Here is a 22,178-nt window from a genome sequence, read left to right as displayed (position 1 = left end):
TATGTAGGCTGGTTTCAGTCTATCAATAGTCACTGTTATCTTTTTCCCTTTCACGTCAATGCAGAAGGTTTTCCGATTGCGACTTACAACTGGGTATGGGCCGTCGTACGGCATTTGTAGACAGTTTTTCGGTCCATCATGACGAATAAACACTTGTTTGGAGGTGGCGAGGTCCTTAAATATGAAATTTTTCTTTTCTCCGTGGCAGGTTCCATTTACCGGTTGTATCTGGCGAATCTGGTGTCGAAGATCCTTGATGAACTCTGCTGCGTTCTCAAACTTAGCGTCATCTGATCTTGTTGAGAGAAATTCACCAGGTAGACGAAGTGGTTCTCCGAATACAAGTTCTGCGGATGTGGACTTCAGATCCTCGCGCCAAGCTGCTCGTATGCCTAATAAGACTGTTGGGAGTATTTCAGTCCACCGTTTGTTCTGGTGACATTTGATAGCGGCCTTAAGCTGTCGATGGCTTCGTTCTACCATACCGTTTGCTGAAGGGTGGTAGGCCGTAGTCCTAAGGTGATTTGTACCAGTCAAATATCCTAGATACTTGAAAAGGTTGATTCGATTGATTGTCTCCCTTGATCAGTCGTTATAATAAGAGGTGTACCAAATCTTGAAATCCAATGTGTATAAAATGCTCGGGCGACAGTCTCTGCTTCTTGGTTCTCCAAAGGTATCACTTCCGGCCATCGAGTAAATCTATCGATACACGTAAGGCAGTAGCGGAATCCTTCTGAATATGGCATAATGATGAGGTCTAAATGTACATGTTCGAATCTTTGTGATGGTTGAGGGAATGAACCAAGTGGTGCTGAAACATGACGTGTTATTTTAGCTCGTTGACACTCGATGCATGCTCGGGCCCATTGTTTACAGTCCTTGTTGATAGAAGGCCATACAAACCGTTGTGTTACCAACTTGGTAGTGGCTTTTATGCCTGGATGTGAAAGACGATGGACAGTATTAAAAGCAGCACGTCGAAAAGATTTTGTAATAAAAGGTCGGGCGGTTGGTGTCATGGTGTCGCAAAACACAGGAACATCCATGCCGGGCATTTGAATTTGCTTAAGCTGTAGTCCAGTGTCACTCCGTAAATACGTTTTTAATTCGTCGTCTTCTTGTTGAGATTTAGCCAGGGCAGTATAATCCAGTGTATCCGAAAGAACTTCCACTCGAGAGAGAGCGTCGGCCACGATGTTCTGTTTACCTGGCACATATCTTATGTCTGTAGTAAACTGTGAGATATAATCTAGGTGACGAAATTGGCGTGGTGAGCACTTTTCAAGTTTCTGCTGAAAGGCGAAAGTGATGGGTTTGTGGTCAGTGAAAATGGTAAAATTGCGAGTTTCTACCATGTGTCGAAAATGTTTGACAGCAAGATAGATAGCAAGGAGTTCACGATCGTAGGCTCCGTATTTAGATTCAGTTACTGAAAGTTTTTTTGAAAAGAATGCGAGAGGCTGCCATCCCGTGTTGACGAATTGTTGGAGAGTCGCGCCCACTGCGGTGTCAGAAGCATCACTTACAATGGCCAATGGTGCATTGTCGCGAGGATGAGCAAGTAACGTGGCTGAGGCAAGTTTTTCTTTACAATTTTCGAAAGCAGCAGTAGCTTCAGGTGTCCAGTTGATAGGAGTTTTGCCTTTGAGATTGGGAACCAGTAAGACGTTCAATGGTGCTTGTGCTTCTGAAGCTCCGGGTATAAAACGTCGATAGAAGTTTATCATACCCAGGAACTGTCGTAACCCTTTTGCTGATGTCGGTTTCTTGTATTTCAAGATGTCGTCGATTCTGTCAGGTAAAGGACGTGTGCCATCTGTGGAAATAAGGTAACCTAGGAATTTGACTTCTTTTTGTCCGAAAACGCACTTGGAAGGGTTGATTACTAGAGAGTATTCACGTAACCGATTGAAAATGATCTGTAAGTGCTTGATATGTTCTTCTTCAGAAGTAGAAGCTACCAGTATATCATCGATATAACTGAAACAAAACTCAAGTCCACGGAGTACTTCGTCAATAAAACGTTGGAACGTCTGAGCTGCGTTTCTGAGTCCGAAAGACATAAAAGGAAACTCGAAAAGTCCAAATGGTGTTATTATGGCCGTTTTATTGATATCTTCCTCTGCTACAGGAATTTGATTATAGGCTCTTACCAGATCGATTGTTGAGAAAATGTTTTTCCGTGAAGGAAGTGTGTGAAATCCTGGATGTGACGAACTGGGTAGCGGTCTGGGATAGTTCGAGTATTAAGTGCACGATAATCTCCACAGAGTCGCCATGCGTCCGTAGTGTTCTTTGAAACCAGGTGGAGTGGTGAAGACCAAGGGCTTTTAGAAGGTCGAGCTATACCCAAATTTAGCATAGTCTCAAACTCCTTTTTGGCTCCCTTGAGTTTGTCAGGGGCTAGACGCCTTGGTTTACACGCGACGGGAGATCCTGGTGTCGTGGATGTAATGTTTGGTGTTGTGTTTGATGTCCTTGATTACTCCAACAGGTCGGGTTATCTCAGGATACTCCTGTAATAAGTCATGGTACCTTGTTGTTCCGACAACTGTTTTGATGGATTGTATGTCGCATTTCGCAGCTTGACCCTGTACAGTGAGTTGCGTGAGACCGTCCAAGAGACGTTGATTACGTATATCTACCAAAAGATTATAATGGTTTAAAAAATCCACACCAATGATAGGCTTGGATACATCCGCGACCACAAATCTCCAAGTGAAAACTCGACGAAGTCCGAAATCAAGAGCAAGTGTAATAGTTCCGTACGTAGCAATGGTCGTCCCGTTGGCTGCTGATAGGGAGTAGTCCGATTTATCTCGTTGACCTTGAACCACACTGCGTGGGTAGGTATACACATAAATCGGCTCCAGTGTCAATAAGAAATTGTATTCGTGAGACACGATCGGTTAGAAATAGGCGGCGTGGAAATGGCATTGGCTCACTGGCCGCCATCAGTGATTGCCTTTCTAGTTTTCCGACTTATATGTACATGGCTTTACACATTTCTGGGAGTTGGATCCAAAACGCCAGTGATACCAACAGATTCCATTGACACCGTGTGAATTACGACTTCGTGATCGAGATCTTGAACGATGGGCACTAGGATCGGGGCTTCGCCCACGTGCAGGACGGGTGTTGATCTCAGCGATTTCTTTTCTCAGCGCCGTGATTTCCTGATTAATCCCTAGCGCTAGCTGTGAAAGCTTAAGATTTAACGTAGCTTTCAGAGTATTACTCACAGTTGATTCCGCGATCTGAGGTAGCATAGGACCAGACGCGTCTGCAATATTATCTGCGTGTGCTGCGAGGTCCTCGAGTTTGCAGTCCTTGACGATCGCCAGCGCTACCTGAATACTTTTCGGTAGTCGGCCCATCCACAGCGTTTTTAACAGTGTTTCAGGAATGGAGGTGTCAGCTAGGCTTTGAAGATGGCGTAAAAATTGCGATGGTTTTCTATCACCCATTTCGACCCGTTCCAATAGTTGGCGAGTTTTTTCTTCTTGGGATGCGCTGAGACGTTTGACCAATTCTTGTTTAATTTTTACGTACCTGTTTTCCGATGGTGGTGCCATTATGATATCTTTCACTTCAACCGCATATTTGGGTGGTAATGCGCCGACAACATACCCAAATTTCGTACTGTCGATCTTGATACCTGCGCTGGCAAAACTTCCCTCGACCATGGCGAACCAAAGTTCGGGATCCGAAGAAATGAACTCGGGAATTTTCACCGCGACTCTTGCTACTGACGATTCATTGTTTTCCATCACGTCGAGGTCACCAATTTGTGGTTTATGGTAATAAATAATCACTCACAATTTATAAAATATAAGCACTATATTACTGTGATATGTATGTACAAGAATGAAATATAACAAACAAATACCAATTACGCGTACAATATTACTGCGAACTGAATAACACGGTAAGTCGCGATACGTAGTCACTGACGGAATGAAAATTGAGCATCTGATCAGCTGGTATTTATAGGCTCCGCTTTGTTCTAGAACATCCCCGAGTATACTCTAGCGAGACCATCGTGGAATATTCTAGAACATGGGTTTTTCCTATTGTACGCTGTCGACATCGTAAATAATTTGGGCGGCTCGTTGTGTATTGTTCACGTCGCCACACACACTTTGGGAAACACTTACTTTAAAATATTTATCTTTAACATAATAATAAATTTGTTATATTTAAATTATTTATTTGAGTTAATTAGTTTTATAAAGCCATTTAGCATTACTCAGAGAGTACCACGAGGAGGCGGCTTCTCTTACTCTCCAAAAATGTATTGTGTTTTTGTACATTAATATAATTTTATATAATATAAGTAAATTTTTATCAAAAGTATAAATCATCAAAATTGTGTTAATAACAGTATTAATAGGATAGTTAAACGACATTGATTATTTATGTCTAAAATATATCTACAAACGACCAGTCAATATCTTAATCTTATCTATATAATCTTTGGAAACTATATGTTTATAATTTCTACAATGGTCCGCCGTGTAGATATATCGATCTCAGTGTAGTCTATTTATTATTTACAAATATAAGGAGATAATAATTGTATATAGCCTAATAACATGTGCAGTTTCGTTCACATTCGATTCGAAGTGTTCCAGTGCGTTTTTCGACAGAAATGTTATACTAAACTAATTGATTGCCGTTTCGATTACTTTCGAGTCTAAGTGTTCGAGTGCGTTTTTTGATAGTTATTTTTTATTAAACATTGTTGACGATTTTATTATTTTTGAAAATTTAAATAAAATTATGGAGTTCTTAGAAAGTAAACGAGGATGTCGTATGGTAGTGTATAATAATTTTAAGTATAACTTCGGATCGACAAGTAAAAAAGACGGTTCTACTCGTTGGAGATGTGTTACGAGAACTTGTAGTGCACTAATATACTCAAACAAGAATGATATTTTTCTTTCAACGACTGGAGAACATAATCACGAATCGTACGATACAGCAAATATTCATCGTCAAATTGTAAATGTTGGATGTAAACGTAAACATTGTAAACATTTCTGTCGAAAAACGCACTGGAACACTTCGAATCGAATGTGAACGAAACTGCACATGTTATTAAGGCTAGTATACAATTATTATCTCCTTATATTTGTAAAATAATAAATAGACTACACTGAGATCGATATATACACGCGCGGACCATTGTAGAAATTATAAACATATAGTTTCCAAAGATTATATAGATAAGATTAAGATATTGACTGGTCGTTTGTAGATATTTTTAGACATAAATAATCAATGTCGTTTAACTATCCTATTTAATACTGTATTAACACAATTTTGATGATTTATACTTTTGATAAAAATTTACTTATATTATATAAAAATTATATTAATGTACAAAAACACAATACATTTTTGGAGAGTAAAAGAAGCCGCCTCCTCGTGGTACTCTCTGGGTAATGCTAAATGGCTTTATAAAACTAATTAACTCAAATAAATAATTTAAATATAACAAATTTATTATTATGTTAAAGATAAATATTTTAAAGTAAGTGTTCCCAAAGTGTGTATTATAAAAATTGGTCGAAAAGTGCTATATAATATCTTGGGCGAAAAGGGAAAGTAGTTTTAAAATATTTGGGCGAAAAGAGACGTGGGCAAAAAGCGAAGGGTCATTTTTGGGCGAAAAGAGTACCGCCCATTTAACTGATATACATATATATAATATAATAATAATAATAATAACTTAACCTCGACAGAAACAGTGGCATCAGTAGTGTGTTATTGTCAGTATTATGTTCATAATATTATGTAATAGCGGATGGGTGGTAGGTTGCAATGTTTCATTATTAGGTTTGGGTTAATATAAGTATACAACACTTAATTGAATAGAAAAATAATATATAATGATATTATATATGACTACATCATAATATAAAGTATTAAAGTGTTACTGCATTAGTATATCTTATATTTTTATTGGTCATTTAGAATAACAAACATTCATATTGTTTATTGTTTAAAATGACGATTACAAAAATTGTTAATGGATGGACAATTATATTTTAAAAATTGGTAAAAACTAGAAATTATATTTTTATTAAATTATTTGTTTTAAACTTTTATATTTAAATACTTGAATATACAATTAAAATTTTAAAAATGAATGTATTTTCAATGCATACAATTACATAACAATATTAATATTATATATACGTACATGGTAAACATCATATAAGCAAATAAAATAATTTTTATAAATACAGTCATGGTGCTGGCGGAAGGCATGTGCAACCTGTGGGACAAATGATTTTGGAATTTTAGGGGTGGCAATGCGGCATATTATAGGTAATTGGCACAGGGCAGCGAAAAACCTAGTGACGGCACTGTGGCACTGAATACAGAAACTATAAGTAGTTGAAAACTTTTAACAAAATTGCTAGTAAATAAATCTTTATTTTAAATGTTTAATAAATAACAAGAGTACATTATTATACAAGAAAATAGGTCTTTAGAGAAAAAATTAGATTTAAATTGAAGAAGCATGGAATCTAGTGGTTATTGGTTATTTTTTCTTCAAAAAATATATTGCGGAGATTTTTATGTAGCTATATATCATTAATTAGTTTGTAATTGCATTAAGTTGATACCTTATTAAAAAGGTGAAATAATTATTTTTCAACTTTTAGATTTTGAGCAGAGCAATGAATGCATTAATTTTTCAATAATGTGGTTTTTATTTGTTGTGTAGGTATATCATCACCTTTTAGAATGACCAGGATAACAGACAGAAAAAACAACTATTATTGTAAAATCAATACATTTATTGATCTGTTCAGAGTCTACAATCAAAGAGAAATAGATTTTTTTTTACAAAAAACTAGTTTTTAACAAAACCCGATTTTGTGCTTTTAGTGTAATTTAAAAACTAATAGGTAATCGTATATATTTTTCACTAAATGTTTATGTTAGTATTTCCTATATACATTAAAATTTTCAAAATATTTTGTCTCTTTTTTAATAATTTAAAGACATTTTAATTATATCTGCAAGCGCGGTTTTAGAACCAAGCTCTTCCAATAATCATTTTTTAAAAACACTATCATTATTTTTTGAAACATATAAACCATAGAAAATAATAATACACAACAGTTTTGTATCTAGGTATATAAATAGAAACAATTGCACGATATCCTACAGCAGTCTCTATATTTAATTCTGCATACAATTCAAACAATATAATTAATAATTAACAATTATCATATTATTATAACCTGTATAGTGTATAGGTAATTAATACATAAACATTCAATAATGAATTTATACAAATAAAAAGTTAAACTCTTTAAAACAATTCTTTTCAATAAAAAGTAAAGCATGTATAGTTCATATAAGAGTAACTATATAGGTATTAAAATATTATGTTCTTTAATAAATATAAGTATTAATTCAGAGTTAAATCAATTATTACGCTTTCTTAGGATTCGTGCGAAACTAATTCAATTCACACATCTTATAGGTACATTTTCAGAAAATGTACTATAAAATATAAATTTATGAAGTTAATATTTTGTGAATCCTAAATTATAAAGCCCACATTACTAAAATATATTAAAACAATTATTTATGATATACAATTAGTTATAAATGTCATTTGTATATTATAGTATACAGGTTGAGGTTATCTGGTTATAAATATATCAACATCAATATTGTATTTACTAAATATTTGGTATATTTTATTATGTTATAGATTCAAAACGAAATAACAATTAAGTTTCTAATCAATACTTTATACTATAATTACTAAATTAATTTTACAATGTTTTAATATATATTATTTTTTTTAAAAAAAGGTGATAAAAATTTCAAAAAACGTCAAACCTAATAGCTTTTTATGAAAATTTTTTCATGTAATAGGTAGTATTAATTACATTTTGAACTAGTTTATTTAAATCATATTTAATTTTTTTTAAATATTACTGTTTTGTAGTTAAGTGCTTGTTTATAAAATAGAAATTGAATGAAGTCGAATCTTCAATACCGTCGTATTATAGGGTTGAAGTTGTAGTTAACAATATGTCTATATGTATTACCTACGACCTACCTGAGTATTAAATGTACGGTACATGACACGACACGACACTGTATAATATGAACCCAATTTAAGAATTATTAATAAATGCTAATTGGTGAGAAAATATCATGTATAAACACTAAGCAACTAATGAATTCAGAATAAAAAATAAACACAATAGTATAATAAAAAAAAACGGATATAAATATTGAAATATATGTATAAAAAAAAAGTAAGGGAGGAAAATAAAAAAAAATTAACCTACTTATTTTAAAACAAATATTTAAGAACATATTCATGACCATTTAGCGATTTATAAATAAAATATAATAATAAAAAAATAAAAGTGAACCAATTATGTAAGTATACTATTTTCTTACTACTTTTTATATTATTCATTTACACGTTTAATTCAGGTAAATAGAAAATTTTAAAAAGTATTTTAACTCATACAATAACTATAAATTAAATCATTATTAAATATTTTATACATCCTATAACTATAATATATAACTATAAGTATAATATTTTATTCAATTGATTTAACACGTCAATTAGAATAACACAATCATTATATTATATAAGTAACATTATATTATATTTAATTAATATTATTGATTAATTTAATGATATACAGTTTTAAAATGAAGAAGCCAAGTTGTAAATTACAAGAAAAAAAATTTCACTAATACCTGTGTACCGTAGATAATATTATATAATTAATATATATATTATCCATGTTGTGTACATCATAATAGGTTTTCTAATCAGATTACAAACAGTTATGACACACAAAATGAATAACAATAATATATATTTTTTTTTTGATCTTACAGTCAACAATCGGATAATAGATTACGTATATTTTTATCTAGCGCGTATTAATAAAATAACAATGTATTAAAGATTGTATTGAAATATACGAATTTTTTGTGATGATTAATAATATAATTATTATATTGATTTATTATTTATTTAAATGTTACTAAGAACTTGTAATAAATACATTTATTTTTAAATTTAATAATAAATAAACAACGATAGATAACATCCGTTAATCGTTGTCGATTAATATAATAAGTAATAACTAATAAATATTACAATTACTATACATAACAGTCGTGGATTATGATGAATTGGTCAATTTTGATATAAACTAAAAAAAATCACGGCATTACAAATTTAAAAATGTCGACTTAAAGAAAAATTATTGTACCTTCTAAAATTGTATCTTATGAAAGAAGTTATGGACTATCTTATGTTACTTATTGAATGTTTATTTTTTATTAGAAGTTTTTTACTAAAATTAAAATTGTAATAAATATTTATACTTAATATATGATTATTTTTTAATAAACCTTAGTATAAGTACTGATAGTAGTATAGTACTCACGTATGGTAGTTTTTTTTAAGTAAAAATATATTTAAATTTTAAAATAAATAAACTACATTATTAGGTACCTAGATATAAGATACATAGAAGCCTCAAACTTCGATTTGAAATTACACATAGAGGAGTTTTCTTTTTTACCTATAGCTCAATCGGTCAGTGGACTTTAATGAAGATTGTCACACACGTATTTCGTTATTATTGTTTGTGTGGACTGTGGATTGTTATTATTTAATACATAACAAAAATAGAAGATGAAAACGCAGTAGTCAATTCAGAAAAGAGAAAATGTACACGAATTGTTCACAATGTTAACACTAGGTAAAAATATACACAAGGACATTTATTAAAAAAAATAATTTTATTCCTATTTAAGTTCTAAAGGCATAAGAAAGATAATATACTGATCACATAGATTAAAACTAAACTGCATCATTGATCAATTGAGTTAAAAGTTAATCAATATAGCTTTAGTTTATATATATAATACATATATACAATATACCTATTATCAAAAAGTTATTTAGCTGATTATAAAAATTATAAAAACAAATAAAACTAAAATATAATCAAATAAAGAGCTGGTTTCTTTCGATTTGAAAGAAATGCATCAGTAAAAATAAAATATAGTACAATATTTTAATTCAAAAAAGAGATATTAGCTAGAGAAAACCCCCTAAATAAAAACCTATATTAAAAACACATTAGTCTACAAAAACATAATATTAAAAAATATATGAATAATAAGTTATAAAATAAAATAAGTAGATCAAATAAGCATTTAGATTTAAAAATTTCAATTTTTACACGCTCTCGTGTATTACGAGTATTAACATCTCGGTAAATAAATGAGATTTGTCATGGAATGTTGTTCGATTTATCCAATATACGGTAGTATTAAAATAATATAGGTACACCATATAGAACTATAAATACTAGACTACCTACCAAGAGCGTATAATATAAGTATTATTACATAACGATACAATTTCAGCATTCCATTCATAATATTCAAACAAACACACGGATATCATAATTTTATTAAAATATTATTCTCCTATTATATTTACAAAACAGTTGTTATTTATGTCAAACAATCAATGAATTGGGGTACCTAAATAATAAGATAAAATTTAGAACTACTAATCTATTGCTGCATGACGAGAACTAATACTCATTACCTTTCACAAAATATCTGTAAAAAAATACATACCAGCTATATACCTTCAAAAAAAAAACATTTTAACAACCTAAGAATTCATTATAATATTATACAAACAATGTATATAAGTAGATTTAGACAGTAGAATATATTAAGAAACGATACAAAAATTAAATAATTTCACTAATATAAATAAAATCTAAATATACCTAGCTATCAAAGTAATTTTTTTTTTAATAATAAACTTTTTTCATTTACCTATTTATAGTTTGATATTTTTATCGAAGCACAAGACAAATAATTTAATTGTGTAACTTTATTAAGAGTTTAATATTTAGTTTATTGATGAATAATACTACCTTAATTGTATACTTAAACATCTAGTAGTTTATTATTTAAGTACAAAAATCCACTTAATCATAGAATAAAAAATATCATAACCGTTAAAACATTTGTATAGAATACATAATAAATAGTAATAAAATGTTTTAGAAGTGACTTCAAATTAAAAACTTGGTCGTATTTAAAGATAATTATAAACTTTTTGCAGTATAATATGTGCCACAAAAAACAAAACACATTAAAACATTCTATTTTAAACAACATATTATGATTTTATATGTATCATGTAAAACAATTGATTAATAGGTAGATAGATAAACAGATACGTATATTTTTTCTAGATACTATATAACTATACTTTACCTACATAGTATATAAAATAATAATATTAATATAATCGTATTAATTTATTGACTAGATAGGCATAGTCCCGTTTTAAAGATTTATCTATGGGAGTATAATACAATATAATAATTCAATTGTTTAAAACATGAACATATAATAAAATTACCATGGTTTAAAATGACCAATTGTCTAAGAAAGGTGATGGCGCACGATATTTGCTACCCACCAATGGCAACGTCTTGAAAATACATCTATAATAATTGTATATAGTAGATATAGAAAAAACGGGCTCCAACCATATACGCCTAATTAAAAAAAAAAATAATATTTCTTTATTTTACACTATGTCTGTCTGACTGCTATGTCTGATGATGGAAGCACAAAGCTATTTTAAAATATTCTACCTTAACCTATCAAAATTAATTTTTCAGATTTTTACATTCTTCTAAGTTAAATTCAGCTTATAATACCTATACCTATAGCTTATATTACAGTAGTTCTCAACCGGGGTGACAAGTCACCTTAGGGTGACATGAACCCAGCTTAGGGGTGACACGAAAATTCAACCAGAAAAGGAAAAACAATTTTTAAAAAAAATCATATGATATTCATACTAATTGTATCGAATGTTTTTTTCTGTGTAGGTACTAGGTACTGTTTTTTTTTTTAATAGAATAATTTTTAAATATAAAGCTAAGATTTATTTTGATGTTAGGGTGACAGTAGTGTTTGATTCTAGTGGTTAAAGGTGTCATAAATCAAAAAAGGTTAAGAACTACTGACTTATATTATGCACTTTTTCACTCTTCTAGTGTAATACTATATATTATCCCTTTAATAAACACTTTCCTTGATAATAAAAATCCGATTTCCTTTTTCCTATTCACATTTTCATTTTTGGTACAATTGTCTATTATATTTCATTATTTGAATTTACCTATATTAACAATTCCCAATTTTACACTCGTTATGACGTCCACCTAAATGTTTTTCATCTCATAACCGCTATTATTACATATCCTATTGTCTAAAGATACTTTTCTCTTATCAAAATATACCTTCCGTTTTTCTTTTTTCTCTTTTCGATCTAACGAGGTACATTTTTCTTGTGAAATTGGTACTAAATTTTTAATAAGTAATTAATTAAGACTCATTTTTTAATAAAAATAAGATAATGTGATAATAAGATATTTAATACCTATATTATAATATAATGTTACTATAATAGGTATGTTTGTTTAGACACATTTAAATCTTTTTCTTATTTGAAAAAAGGAAAATTAGTTAATATAATATATCAATGGCCAATAGGTTTTATCAAATAGATATGTGCTTCAACACTTTTATTTGTTGAATAGGTTAAAAATTAATAATATATTAAGAAGCTGGCACACTAGGAAAAAATCAACCGTAAAACATGATTTTGTAATTCCAATAGTAGGTACTCAGGCCAGAAACATGATTTTTGTACCAAATTAAATGTGAGAAGTTGTGCTAATAACTGTTGGAACAAATTTTTGAAATTTGTTTTCAAACCGATTTGATTTATATTTGAAATTTGTTAGGTAGTTTTAAAATTTAAAAAAAAATTATATATAAAATCAGCAAATTGAGATATCAAAATTCTGTTCCAACAGTTTTTAGTATAACTTTTCACGTTTAATTTGGTACCAAAATCATATTTCTACAACTAATAAGACTTGAGTACTATTAGAATTACAAAACCATGTTTTTTTGTAAAAAAGTTATGATTTTACGGCCGTCTTGTGCTGCTATCGCAACTACAGCGGCACGCTGTTCTAAAACTATAGTCATTCCCCCACACTTCGCGCATACCAATGGAAACCTTAAGTATCTACTTGTATTACATTTCAATTTACAAAATCGTTGTTATAATTCCAATAATTTTCTTAATACAAACATGCAAATATTGAAATATATATTAAAAATATCACTAAACTAGTATAATTTTATATGTGTATTATAAGTATATTTTCTCTTAAAAATTTCGTAAATGATTTAAAAATTGCAATACAAAGTTAATACCGTAAATATGTTTTAAAATGTATAATATGCTCATATTGCTCATGTGTGGATGTACTATTAAACCAGAATAAACACTAATTAATATACTGGTATAGTTTATTATTTAATTTAACGTTGAATCAAACTCAAATTTTTTATTGTATAAGATTATAAATAAGAATTAATATTAATATTATAATGTACATTATATTGTACCTATATTTTTTTTTTTGTATTATTTCCGCTTGTTTCTTTAATTATTTTCACACTTGATTAGGTTACAGTAAAAAATATTTCAAACTTATTATGAAATAAAAAAAGGCTTCCACAAAAGTAAAAATCTCTTTTCCTGACTATTATATACCAATACTGCCATACTAAGGAAGAATGCCGTAATTTCCCTCCATACTATTTTGAGAAAAATTACATTTTAAGTAGTAGAGTAGTTTTTTGTAATTCTAAAATTTAAGTAAATAAATATAATATTTTTCAAAGTAAAATCCACAGTTTCCTAGGCCATAGCAATATACCTGATAAATGCAATGAAACTATTCAGTTTTTATTTCACCAAGATATCGGTGTCTTGATATTTATACCAAGCACGCTATTAATTACATACCTAAACCTAACGCTATAAATAATCATAATTACGGCATTTTTGCTTTGGAAAAACTTGTAAAACTAAAATATTAAACGTAATATAGTAGGTATGATCTTATTATTTTTTCGATTTATGGCGTTTTTTTAGGAGACTAGGACAGCAGAACATTTTAACATTTAGTTCTATTTTCTTAGTAAAAAAAATTAAGTTTTTAACACTTGCATTTAAAAAAAACATTCAATCGTGTTGTATAATATTATACACATTTAGAAATTGAGATTATTGCAAAATTAAATACCTTATGTATATTCATTGTTTCAATAGAATTCTTGACAATTTGCATGCCTTGACAAGTGTCTTCGGGCACTATATACAACCGTATATTATACATTTTTAACTCACAAAAAACTACATCAACGAGCACGATAGTATTATAACATATTACTAAATACTTAATAAAATTAGGTGTAAATTAGCCAAAAAATGAAGTTAAATTTAGAAAAGAGGTGTTAAAAGTATCTAGATTTTAATCAAGAGCATAATTAACTACAATAAAATTGTATGTAAATTATGTTGTACAACACCAGTTTTTATAAATTCAAATTATTTTTTGTTGAAAAACATTGTCTACCAAGAATAGCCTGGGCACGTGAGACGTACATTACAAACTGATCTAAATAACGTTTATGCAGGTTGCCTGTCAATTTCGACACAATTCGAGAACACCATACATATACATCTACAATAGATAATAATTTGTTTCTATACAACCAGTCGCCGCCCGCCGGTAGTCAGTGGATGGCACAGCTAGTGGCAGTCATAAAAGGGGGGAAACGTGCTCCCGTACCTACCAGCGTTATTCAATAAGGAAAAAATAATCACACACTCGCTAGAATATCACTACATTATACATTTTTTCATTTTTAAAATAACCATCAAAAAATATATTTACAAAACTTTGAAGTACAACTTTTTTTTATTAATTTATTAAATATTAAATCTAAAAGTATATAAAAAAAGAAAGTTAGAATAAATTTTAAGTCTGCCAAATATTTATATACTACACATATACCTACAATCGAAAAACGTTGAGCTTTTAAAAATAAAAACGTTTAACTTTTCTTTGTAATAAGATAATACTGCTATAAAAATAAAATAAATTTATTATAGATAGTGTATTATTTATAACTCATAAATAATTGCAACTAATTCATTCAACTATCTATGTATGTAGGTACTTAAATTCTTTAACTTAAGATAAATCATGTTTATGGGACAAATGAACAATTAGCTCACTATTGATTTAAAAAATGCTTAGTGATTGTTCATGCAACCTACAAGTAGTAGGTAAGTATAATACATTTATTTACTTAATATCTTAAAGTTTATGTAAATAAATAATAATACAAATTATAAAAGTATTTAAACTATTTATTAATTACAGCAGTCAAGTGTTAATATTTTACTGTGACTATACTTTATCATGATATTTTGTAATATCCCTAATTCTCATACATAAACTAAGTATAAGGATAGATGTAAATGAACTTCCTTAAAATAATTAAGCTTTATAGTAATAATATAGGTACCATTTCATTATTTGTATTTACCTATATTAATAATTCACAATTAATAATTTTACACTTGTTATGACTTTTATCTAAAATGTTTTCTTCTCAAAACTCATTTAATATTTAAGAAAATAAATAATAGGTATAATAATAATAATAATATCTAATAATATAATAATAAATATAATATCCTTTGGATATATGGAAATTATTATCAACATGGTATTTAGTCTAATCAAAATATTCCTATCGTTTTTTTTAATTTACCCACAAAGCTTGTTGTTTTAATTTCTGTTTTATGTTAGAAAAATACTTTTAAAAATAAAAACCACCTTTTTTAGCCTTCTAAAGCCCAAAAGTATAATAAAATCTACAATGTATTTTAAATCTAAAATATTGAGAATTGGATACAAAAAATAAATAATTATAAAATAGGGCAGTCAATTCGGTCAAGTGAGTAACACACTGCTGTATAGTAGGTCACTTTAATAGAAGTGTTAAATTTAGTGAAAAAGGTAGTTTATGTTCTAATGACCCGAAGTTTTCAATTTTAAGCTGTATGAAATATTTTCAAGATAATTCAAGGAATTTTACTTTGAGACTTTTTTGAAAGGACCCATCCACAGTATGCTTTTTTAAACTTGCTGTACTATTACTAACATCATTTTGTATAACACAGTCTAAAATGATAATTATATTAATTCTTAATTCTATGAATAAAAGATAGAAAAATATCCAAATTAATCCACCGATTACCTATTGTAATATAAATAAATTTTAATTAAAGCTAGAATGTAGGACAAATCACAAGTATATATTAGGAAGGTGTATAAAAATAATTCTGAAAGTTGTAATGCAAGGGTATAAAATAAATTTTTAAAATAATATTGTATTGCCAAGATAAAAATACATACAAACTTTATTAGATAAGTTAGATAATATATTATAGGTATATTTATATATACCTAATTTTATCCTCTAATTTAAATTAAGTAAGTATTAAAGATAACACCAGTATTGGAAATGGACAATTTATTTATAGTTTTGATTAATAAAATAAAATAAATAATAATTTTATGAAGGCATAAGGTACCTATTGTACTATTATCCATTTACAACAAATAGTCTATAGTGCTCCACCTAATGATCTCTCAAATCAAGCCACTCACTTATTAATTCAAATACCTAGGTAATCTTTTCGGCTTGGTGTACTAAAAATGTACAAATTGTTGAATTTTGTAAACAAGAATTGAAAAATAATAACAAATAGATATATCCTCGGATATATCACTATTTTCCAAGCCCAGTAAACCCACATATATGATGATACATTTAGACTTAAGCTTAGGCTTACTTACCTTATACTTGAGTCTTATCGATTCCCTCCGTCGAATTCTACTGTGAAATTCGCTAACACTATGTAAGAATGCGTTTTCTTTGTCAATTGTTGTGCTACCAGGTAATTGGCATTTTGTTGACAAAGATTTTCTTGAGTTTTTAGACGTGGGAGCCATAATGATTTATTATTTTACAACGGTACACGGTTTAAAAATAAACGAGCGTTACGACTTCAACTTACTTATTGTTATAGCTATAATTTTATTATCAAAAAAACACTACGTCGATGAGAATATACGACGAAAACGTTCAAAATAAAACACAACAAATTATACTACACCCAAATTATATAAAAAAAAAATAATAATATATTATTCAAAAACATAACAACCGTAAATGTTATTGGCTAATGTCCAATACCTTTGGCTATATTATTATTAAATATTAATTATTATAATTTTTTATCACATACTGACATGGCACTAAGACCAAAGAAAACAATGGTATTATGCTAACGGATTTTTTCGAAATTTTTGAATAACAACTCGATAACGCTTAAAAGCTCTAAAACTGTGATAACACCAATCGTGCGTATTCCAGTGTAGCCGCAGTACTGCAGCTACTACCAGTGATTTCCCTGTTGGGCATCGTACAGTTGGCATCGTTCACCAAAAGCGATAAGAATATTTGTTGTCTATCGACATCGTGTGTCGGTAGTGTCGGTAGTCGGTATATTTTGAAAAATTTATGCTATGCCCTTACCACACTACCACAGATGTATAAAAACAACTTGTTTTGGCCCTTACCTAATCGTCCTAATCTACCTGCCCGGTGTCTCGTAAGTCATAAGTTCTCACTTTACAATTTACACTTTACATCGTGTTTCTTGACTTGTTTCGTCTATAAGATATTAAATGTAATAAATGTATACCTACAGTGAAATTATCGAAATAACTTTTATTTAGTTAATATTATTCGTTTAATTAAATTTTTCATAAAAAAAATACATAAAAGTGACTTCTAATCAACTATTTGTTCAAAATTTATAAATTTTTCAATCGTCATTCTTGTATTTACTTAATCTATACTACATTTATGAATGTCTACTATTAATTTTAAATTATATTAAATACACAAGTAATTGGAGTATTTTTTTTTAAAAATGCGTATTAAATTAAACCTTTTGCAACTGACACCAGATAGGAGTCCAGCCGTTTACTGGCTCTATGTAGACAAGTCTTGTATTACATCAATAAAACAACTTAAAGAAAAAGTACAAAAAGTGTTAAACGAACTTCGTGATATAGAATTATGTTACGATAATGTACCATTTCTGGATGAAGATGATATCAATGCAATTAATGCTAATGAAGAAATAGCGTTAGTATACTTTTAACCTGTTACTAATTGCATGATTTTTTTTTTTTTAATGCTTGGTCGTGTGCACGGTTATCTACCGTGGTTGTGTGAGATAAATATTTTCCATGTTCAAAATATTTTAAAATTGCCACGATAAATTGTTATTTTGTAACTTATACCTAATTACTAATAATTTAATGTATATACCTACATAATTATTTTATTCACATAGTATAAAATACATTTTATATTGCTTTATAAGTTTAATTTTTTCAAATTAAAATTTGTTTTCCATAAATATAATGCCATGATCAATTAATGTTATGATATGATTTTGATAAGCTAATTAGAATTACTGATTTTTTTTACAGACAATGTAAAACTTAAAACAAAATATTTATAAATACACTAATAGATTATTTATCCCGTGTAACCATTGACAGACTAAAAACAGTATTTAATTAACATTTATTAATAAATTGTTAGTTTACTACCTTATTATTTTTTTAGGGTTATAGTGAAAAAAAGTAAAAATATTCATCATGAACCAAAATATACTCAAGCCGAATCAAATATTATAGATGTTGATATGGTTCCTAATATTGCCAATGGAGTTTTGTCCCTTTATCGTGAAGTAATTGAAGAACCCAATAATGATATTGAAAATTCAACTTCATCTACACTATTAAAAAATCCTAAGAAAAGAATACGCAAGAGAACACATAAAAAAAATAAAAAAAATATTGAACCTGTTGAAAATGTAATTTATTTAATTTATAACTTATTTTATACTCATCATAAAAATAAATAATAATAATTTTTTAGGATTATGTGGGTACTTTATCTGAGACTTCTATTGTATCCTCAAAGGAAGTTTGTAAAATGCACAAACGTTTTAAATTAGATAATGCAGAAAACCTTCAAGAAGATAGTTCTCCTTCCATACAATCTGAAGAAGAAAAACTTGAAGTAACAAGAGAAGTTTTTCGTTGTGATTCATTAGCGACTCCAACTCTCAATTCCAAAGAACAAAAAAGTATAAGTCTTCCTAGTATGTTACATTTATCTTAAATTATTTTACTTCAAATGTGTTGCAGTGAAAATTTTTTATAACGAAACCTTTACAACAAAAAACTCTAAATAATTTTAACATTACATAATTATAGTTGGTTTACTATATAACTCATTAGTGGATTCATTCTTTATATCGAATACGTCACTTCAAATAACTAAGTAATATTTTATGTTTCATAATACAATTTACGTGTTATCAAAATATAAATTATAAAAGTAAATAGGCATAAAAGACAAAATTTACAAGTACAATTATATTCTTTCATTATCTACTTTTATCATCGAAATAATCAAGGCTGTAGCCAGAAAAATATTTTTTTATTTTTTTTTTTTTTTTTTTGGGGGGGGGGGGTTAATGTATAAATATGTTATATTATGTAATAAAATATGAAATTCTAACTATTTAGTCTTATTTAAAAAAAATTTTCGGGAAGGAAGGGAGTTTGAACCCTAAACACCCCCTGGCTACGGCCTTGTTAATAATACTGTTATAAAAAAATATTGGCAGAGTAAACGAGTTTAATAAAGATTTAAATTATTGTATAAAATATAACTTACATTTAATAATTTAATAGTATATTATGTAGGTAATTAACTTCTCGTGTAATGTAAAAATAATATTATGTATGATAAATAATAATACATAGGTATATAAATAATTAAAATTTTGATATTTTTAACTCTCTATTATGAAAACTGTATTACAAAAGAAATCTCTTAGTCCCTTCAGATTCGCCAAAAAGAGTTTTCACTGAACTTTAATTTTATTATAACTACCTACTATTGAATTTCAGTTTGGAAAAATGAAAACCAATTAAATATTAAATTCCATAAAGTTCCAGTATTTGTACGTGGTCAAAAATGTACACCTATAACTTCTACACAAAATAATAGTTATACTGAAAATGAAAACAATAAATCTAGTGATAGCATTACAAGTGAAATTTGTGATATGTTAGTAGTGGATTGGAAGAACATGTCTCAGATAAAAATAACAAATATTACTGAGTTACAAATTTCTGATTTATTACAATTCAAAGCAAGTTTTTATTATTATATTTTACATATTAATGTCTTTGATCATAAGCTAAACATATTTCTGTTTTATATGACTACAGATTATGTCCATGAATGAATGTGGTGAACCGCATTTATCATCAGTTATAACTGCACGTCTAGATCACATTTATAAATGTACATTACATATTCAAGTACTTTGTAAGTTGATAGTTATGTTATTATTTGTTAAAATATGATATATTCATTTATTACTTTACTTATGAACATTAATGTTGTGATTTAATTGTAATTTTGAATTATATTATTAATTTGTATTAGCTGGTATAAAAGAATTTATGACAATTAATCCAAAATTCAAAATGGATGAGGAAGAAGATATTGGAACTCAACGTGAAGTCGAATTTGATGATCTATTTGAAATTTATAAACTTGTTTAATCTGTTGCTTGTTTTTATTTGTATAATGTTATTATCAACTTCTAAGTGAATTGTACATGTTTTATATAAATTGATATAATATTATAATAAATAATGTTCTTTATTTTTAACTATAAATAGTATAAAAAGATTTTTATTTTTTATTGCTGTGTAAAAGTAATGTGTAATGGGTACTATTATCTAATGAATTTCATAGTTTTTATTTAATATTTTGATTTTCAAGAAGTTGGAATGACTTATAAATGCATGGAGAATGCTCATTATTTGCTTTAGAATTAAATTTTAAAAATGTATGTTTAAATAATTCATTAAACACAACATTATGATAAATATTATTTGAATTAGTTTATTATCAAATTTAAGATTATGAAAATTATCTATTACATTTCATAAGTTTATTTTTAAAATTTAATTCTAAACCAAAAAACCCATGTAATGTAATAGATAATATTCATAATTTTAAATTTGATAATAAACCAATTTAAATATTATTTATCATGACAGTATTTAATTAATTATTTAGACTTACATTTTTCTATGTTATGCATTTGTGAAATAAAAAAAAACATTTGTTGGTGTAGCACCCTTAATTAATAAGTAAATAGTAAATAAAAATATACATACATATAATATGTAATTATTATTAACTTTTAATATTTTATATTAAAAAAAAAAAATAATTTTTGTAAATTTTATGGGCCATGGGCTACAAAAAAAGTATTTAAATCAATGATATTAAATATATAGTGTTTTTAATTTTATAGATATGTCATATTATCAGTGGTGGTTTTACAGAAGGGGGAACCACCTATTCTCTAGACATCATCTCGCAGGTTCCGAGCTTAGGGTACATACTACATATACACTATGTGGCTAGCTGTCTGATTGACAACAGTTATCTGTTGAATCTGCGGGTGTAAAATCAAATTAAAATAATATAACTTAAATTAAATGAATCATTTTAACAATGGGTCATAGCCCATAAGCGCAAATAGCGTTTGAGATTTAAGGGGTTGAAGCCTTAACTACTGAATGAGGTATTTATGGAAGTAATTAACACCTAAATAACGTTTAATACAACACATGGGTAGGTATACCATATACTGTGTACTTAATTACAATTTATAATAAAACATACTAATCATTTTTTCAAATATATATATATTATTATTATTATATATGATATAAGAATATTTTCATCTAATAGTTGTCAAAATTATATTTATAATAATATACATTATACACCCCAGAACTTTTAAGAAAACAATAGAAATTATTATTAGGTACTATAAGTATGGCTTTAGAGCAACAAGTAACAACATAATAATATATTATCTAATTATCGAACACATTTTTATTTTAAAAAAATGTACTATACTGAGTGCGCTGAGAGAGCGCAAGTCGGCGGCGACCTAAGTCGGTTTTACTACGCAATCCCAAACGTCA

General features: G+C 28.1%; 2 protein-coding genes across 8 annotated transcripts in view; one reads left to right on the top strand and one right to left on the bottom strand.

Annotated features, from left to right (window-relative positions):
* LOC114128595 (rhotekin-like) overlaps window positions 1-17,261 on the bottom strand; it is a 40,402-nt gene extending 23,141 nt beyond the window's left edge. Inside the window, exon 1 of one of the 3 annotated variants that reach the window (XM_027993144.2) lies at window positions 16,863-17,261. In XM_027993144.2, coding sequence (XP_027848945.2) covers window positions 16,863-17,018 — 156 coding nt within the window. In that variant the 5' untranslated portion in view covers window positions 17,019-17,261. Of the gene's footprint in view, window positions 1-14,231; window positions 14,380-16,862 lie in introns of those variants that run through there. The other 2 variants (XM_027993142.2, XM_027993145.2) reach the window with 2 other exon arrangements.
* A 275-nt stretch (window positions 17,262-17,536) lies between these two features.
* Window positions 17,537-20,875, top strand: LOC114128600 (uncharacterized). Of its 5 annotated transcripts, none has more exons than XM_050210817.1 (6): window positions 17,537-18,222; window positions 18,712-18,961; window positions 19,027-19,237; window positions 20,112-20,314; window positions 20,394-20,493; window positions 20,614-20,875. In XM_050210817.1, the coding sequence occupies exons 1-6, from the start codon at window positions 18,005-18,007 to the stop codon at window positions 20,730-20,732; spliced, it is 1,101 nt and encodes a 366-aa protein (XP_050066774.1). In that variant the 5' UTR covers window positions 17,537-18,004; the 3' UTR covers window positions 20,733-20,875. The 5 variants fall into 5 exon arrangements, with proteins under 5 accessions (XP_050066774.1, XP_050066772.1, XP_050066773.1 ...); XM_050210815.1 differs by having other exon boundaries at window positions 20,070-20,314; XM_050210816.1 differs by having other exon boundaries at window positions 19,027-19,252.
* The last annotated feature ends 1,303 nt before the right edge of the window (window positions 20,876-22,178 follow it).

Source organism: Aphis gossypii, chromosome 1 (genome assembly GCF_020184175.1).
Source record: "Aphis gossypii isolate Hap1 chromosome 1, ASM2018417v2, whole genome shotgun sequence".
NCBI classification, from domain to species: domain Eukaryota; kingdom Metazoa; phylum Arthropoda; class Insecta; order Hemiptera; family Aphididae; genus Aphis; species Aphis gossypii.
This window is presented reverse-complemented; position numbering and strand designations above follow the sequence as displayed.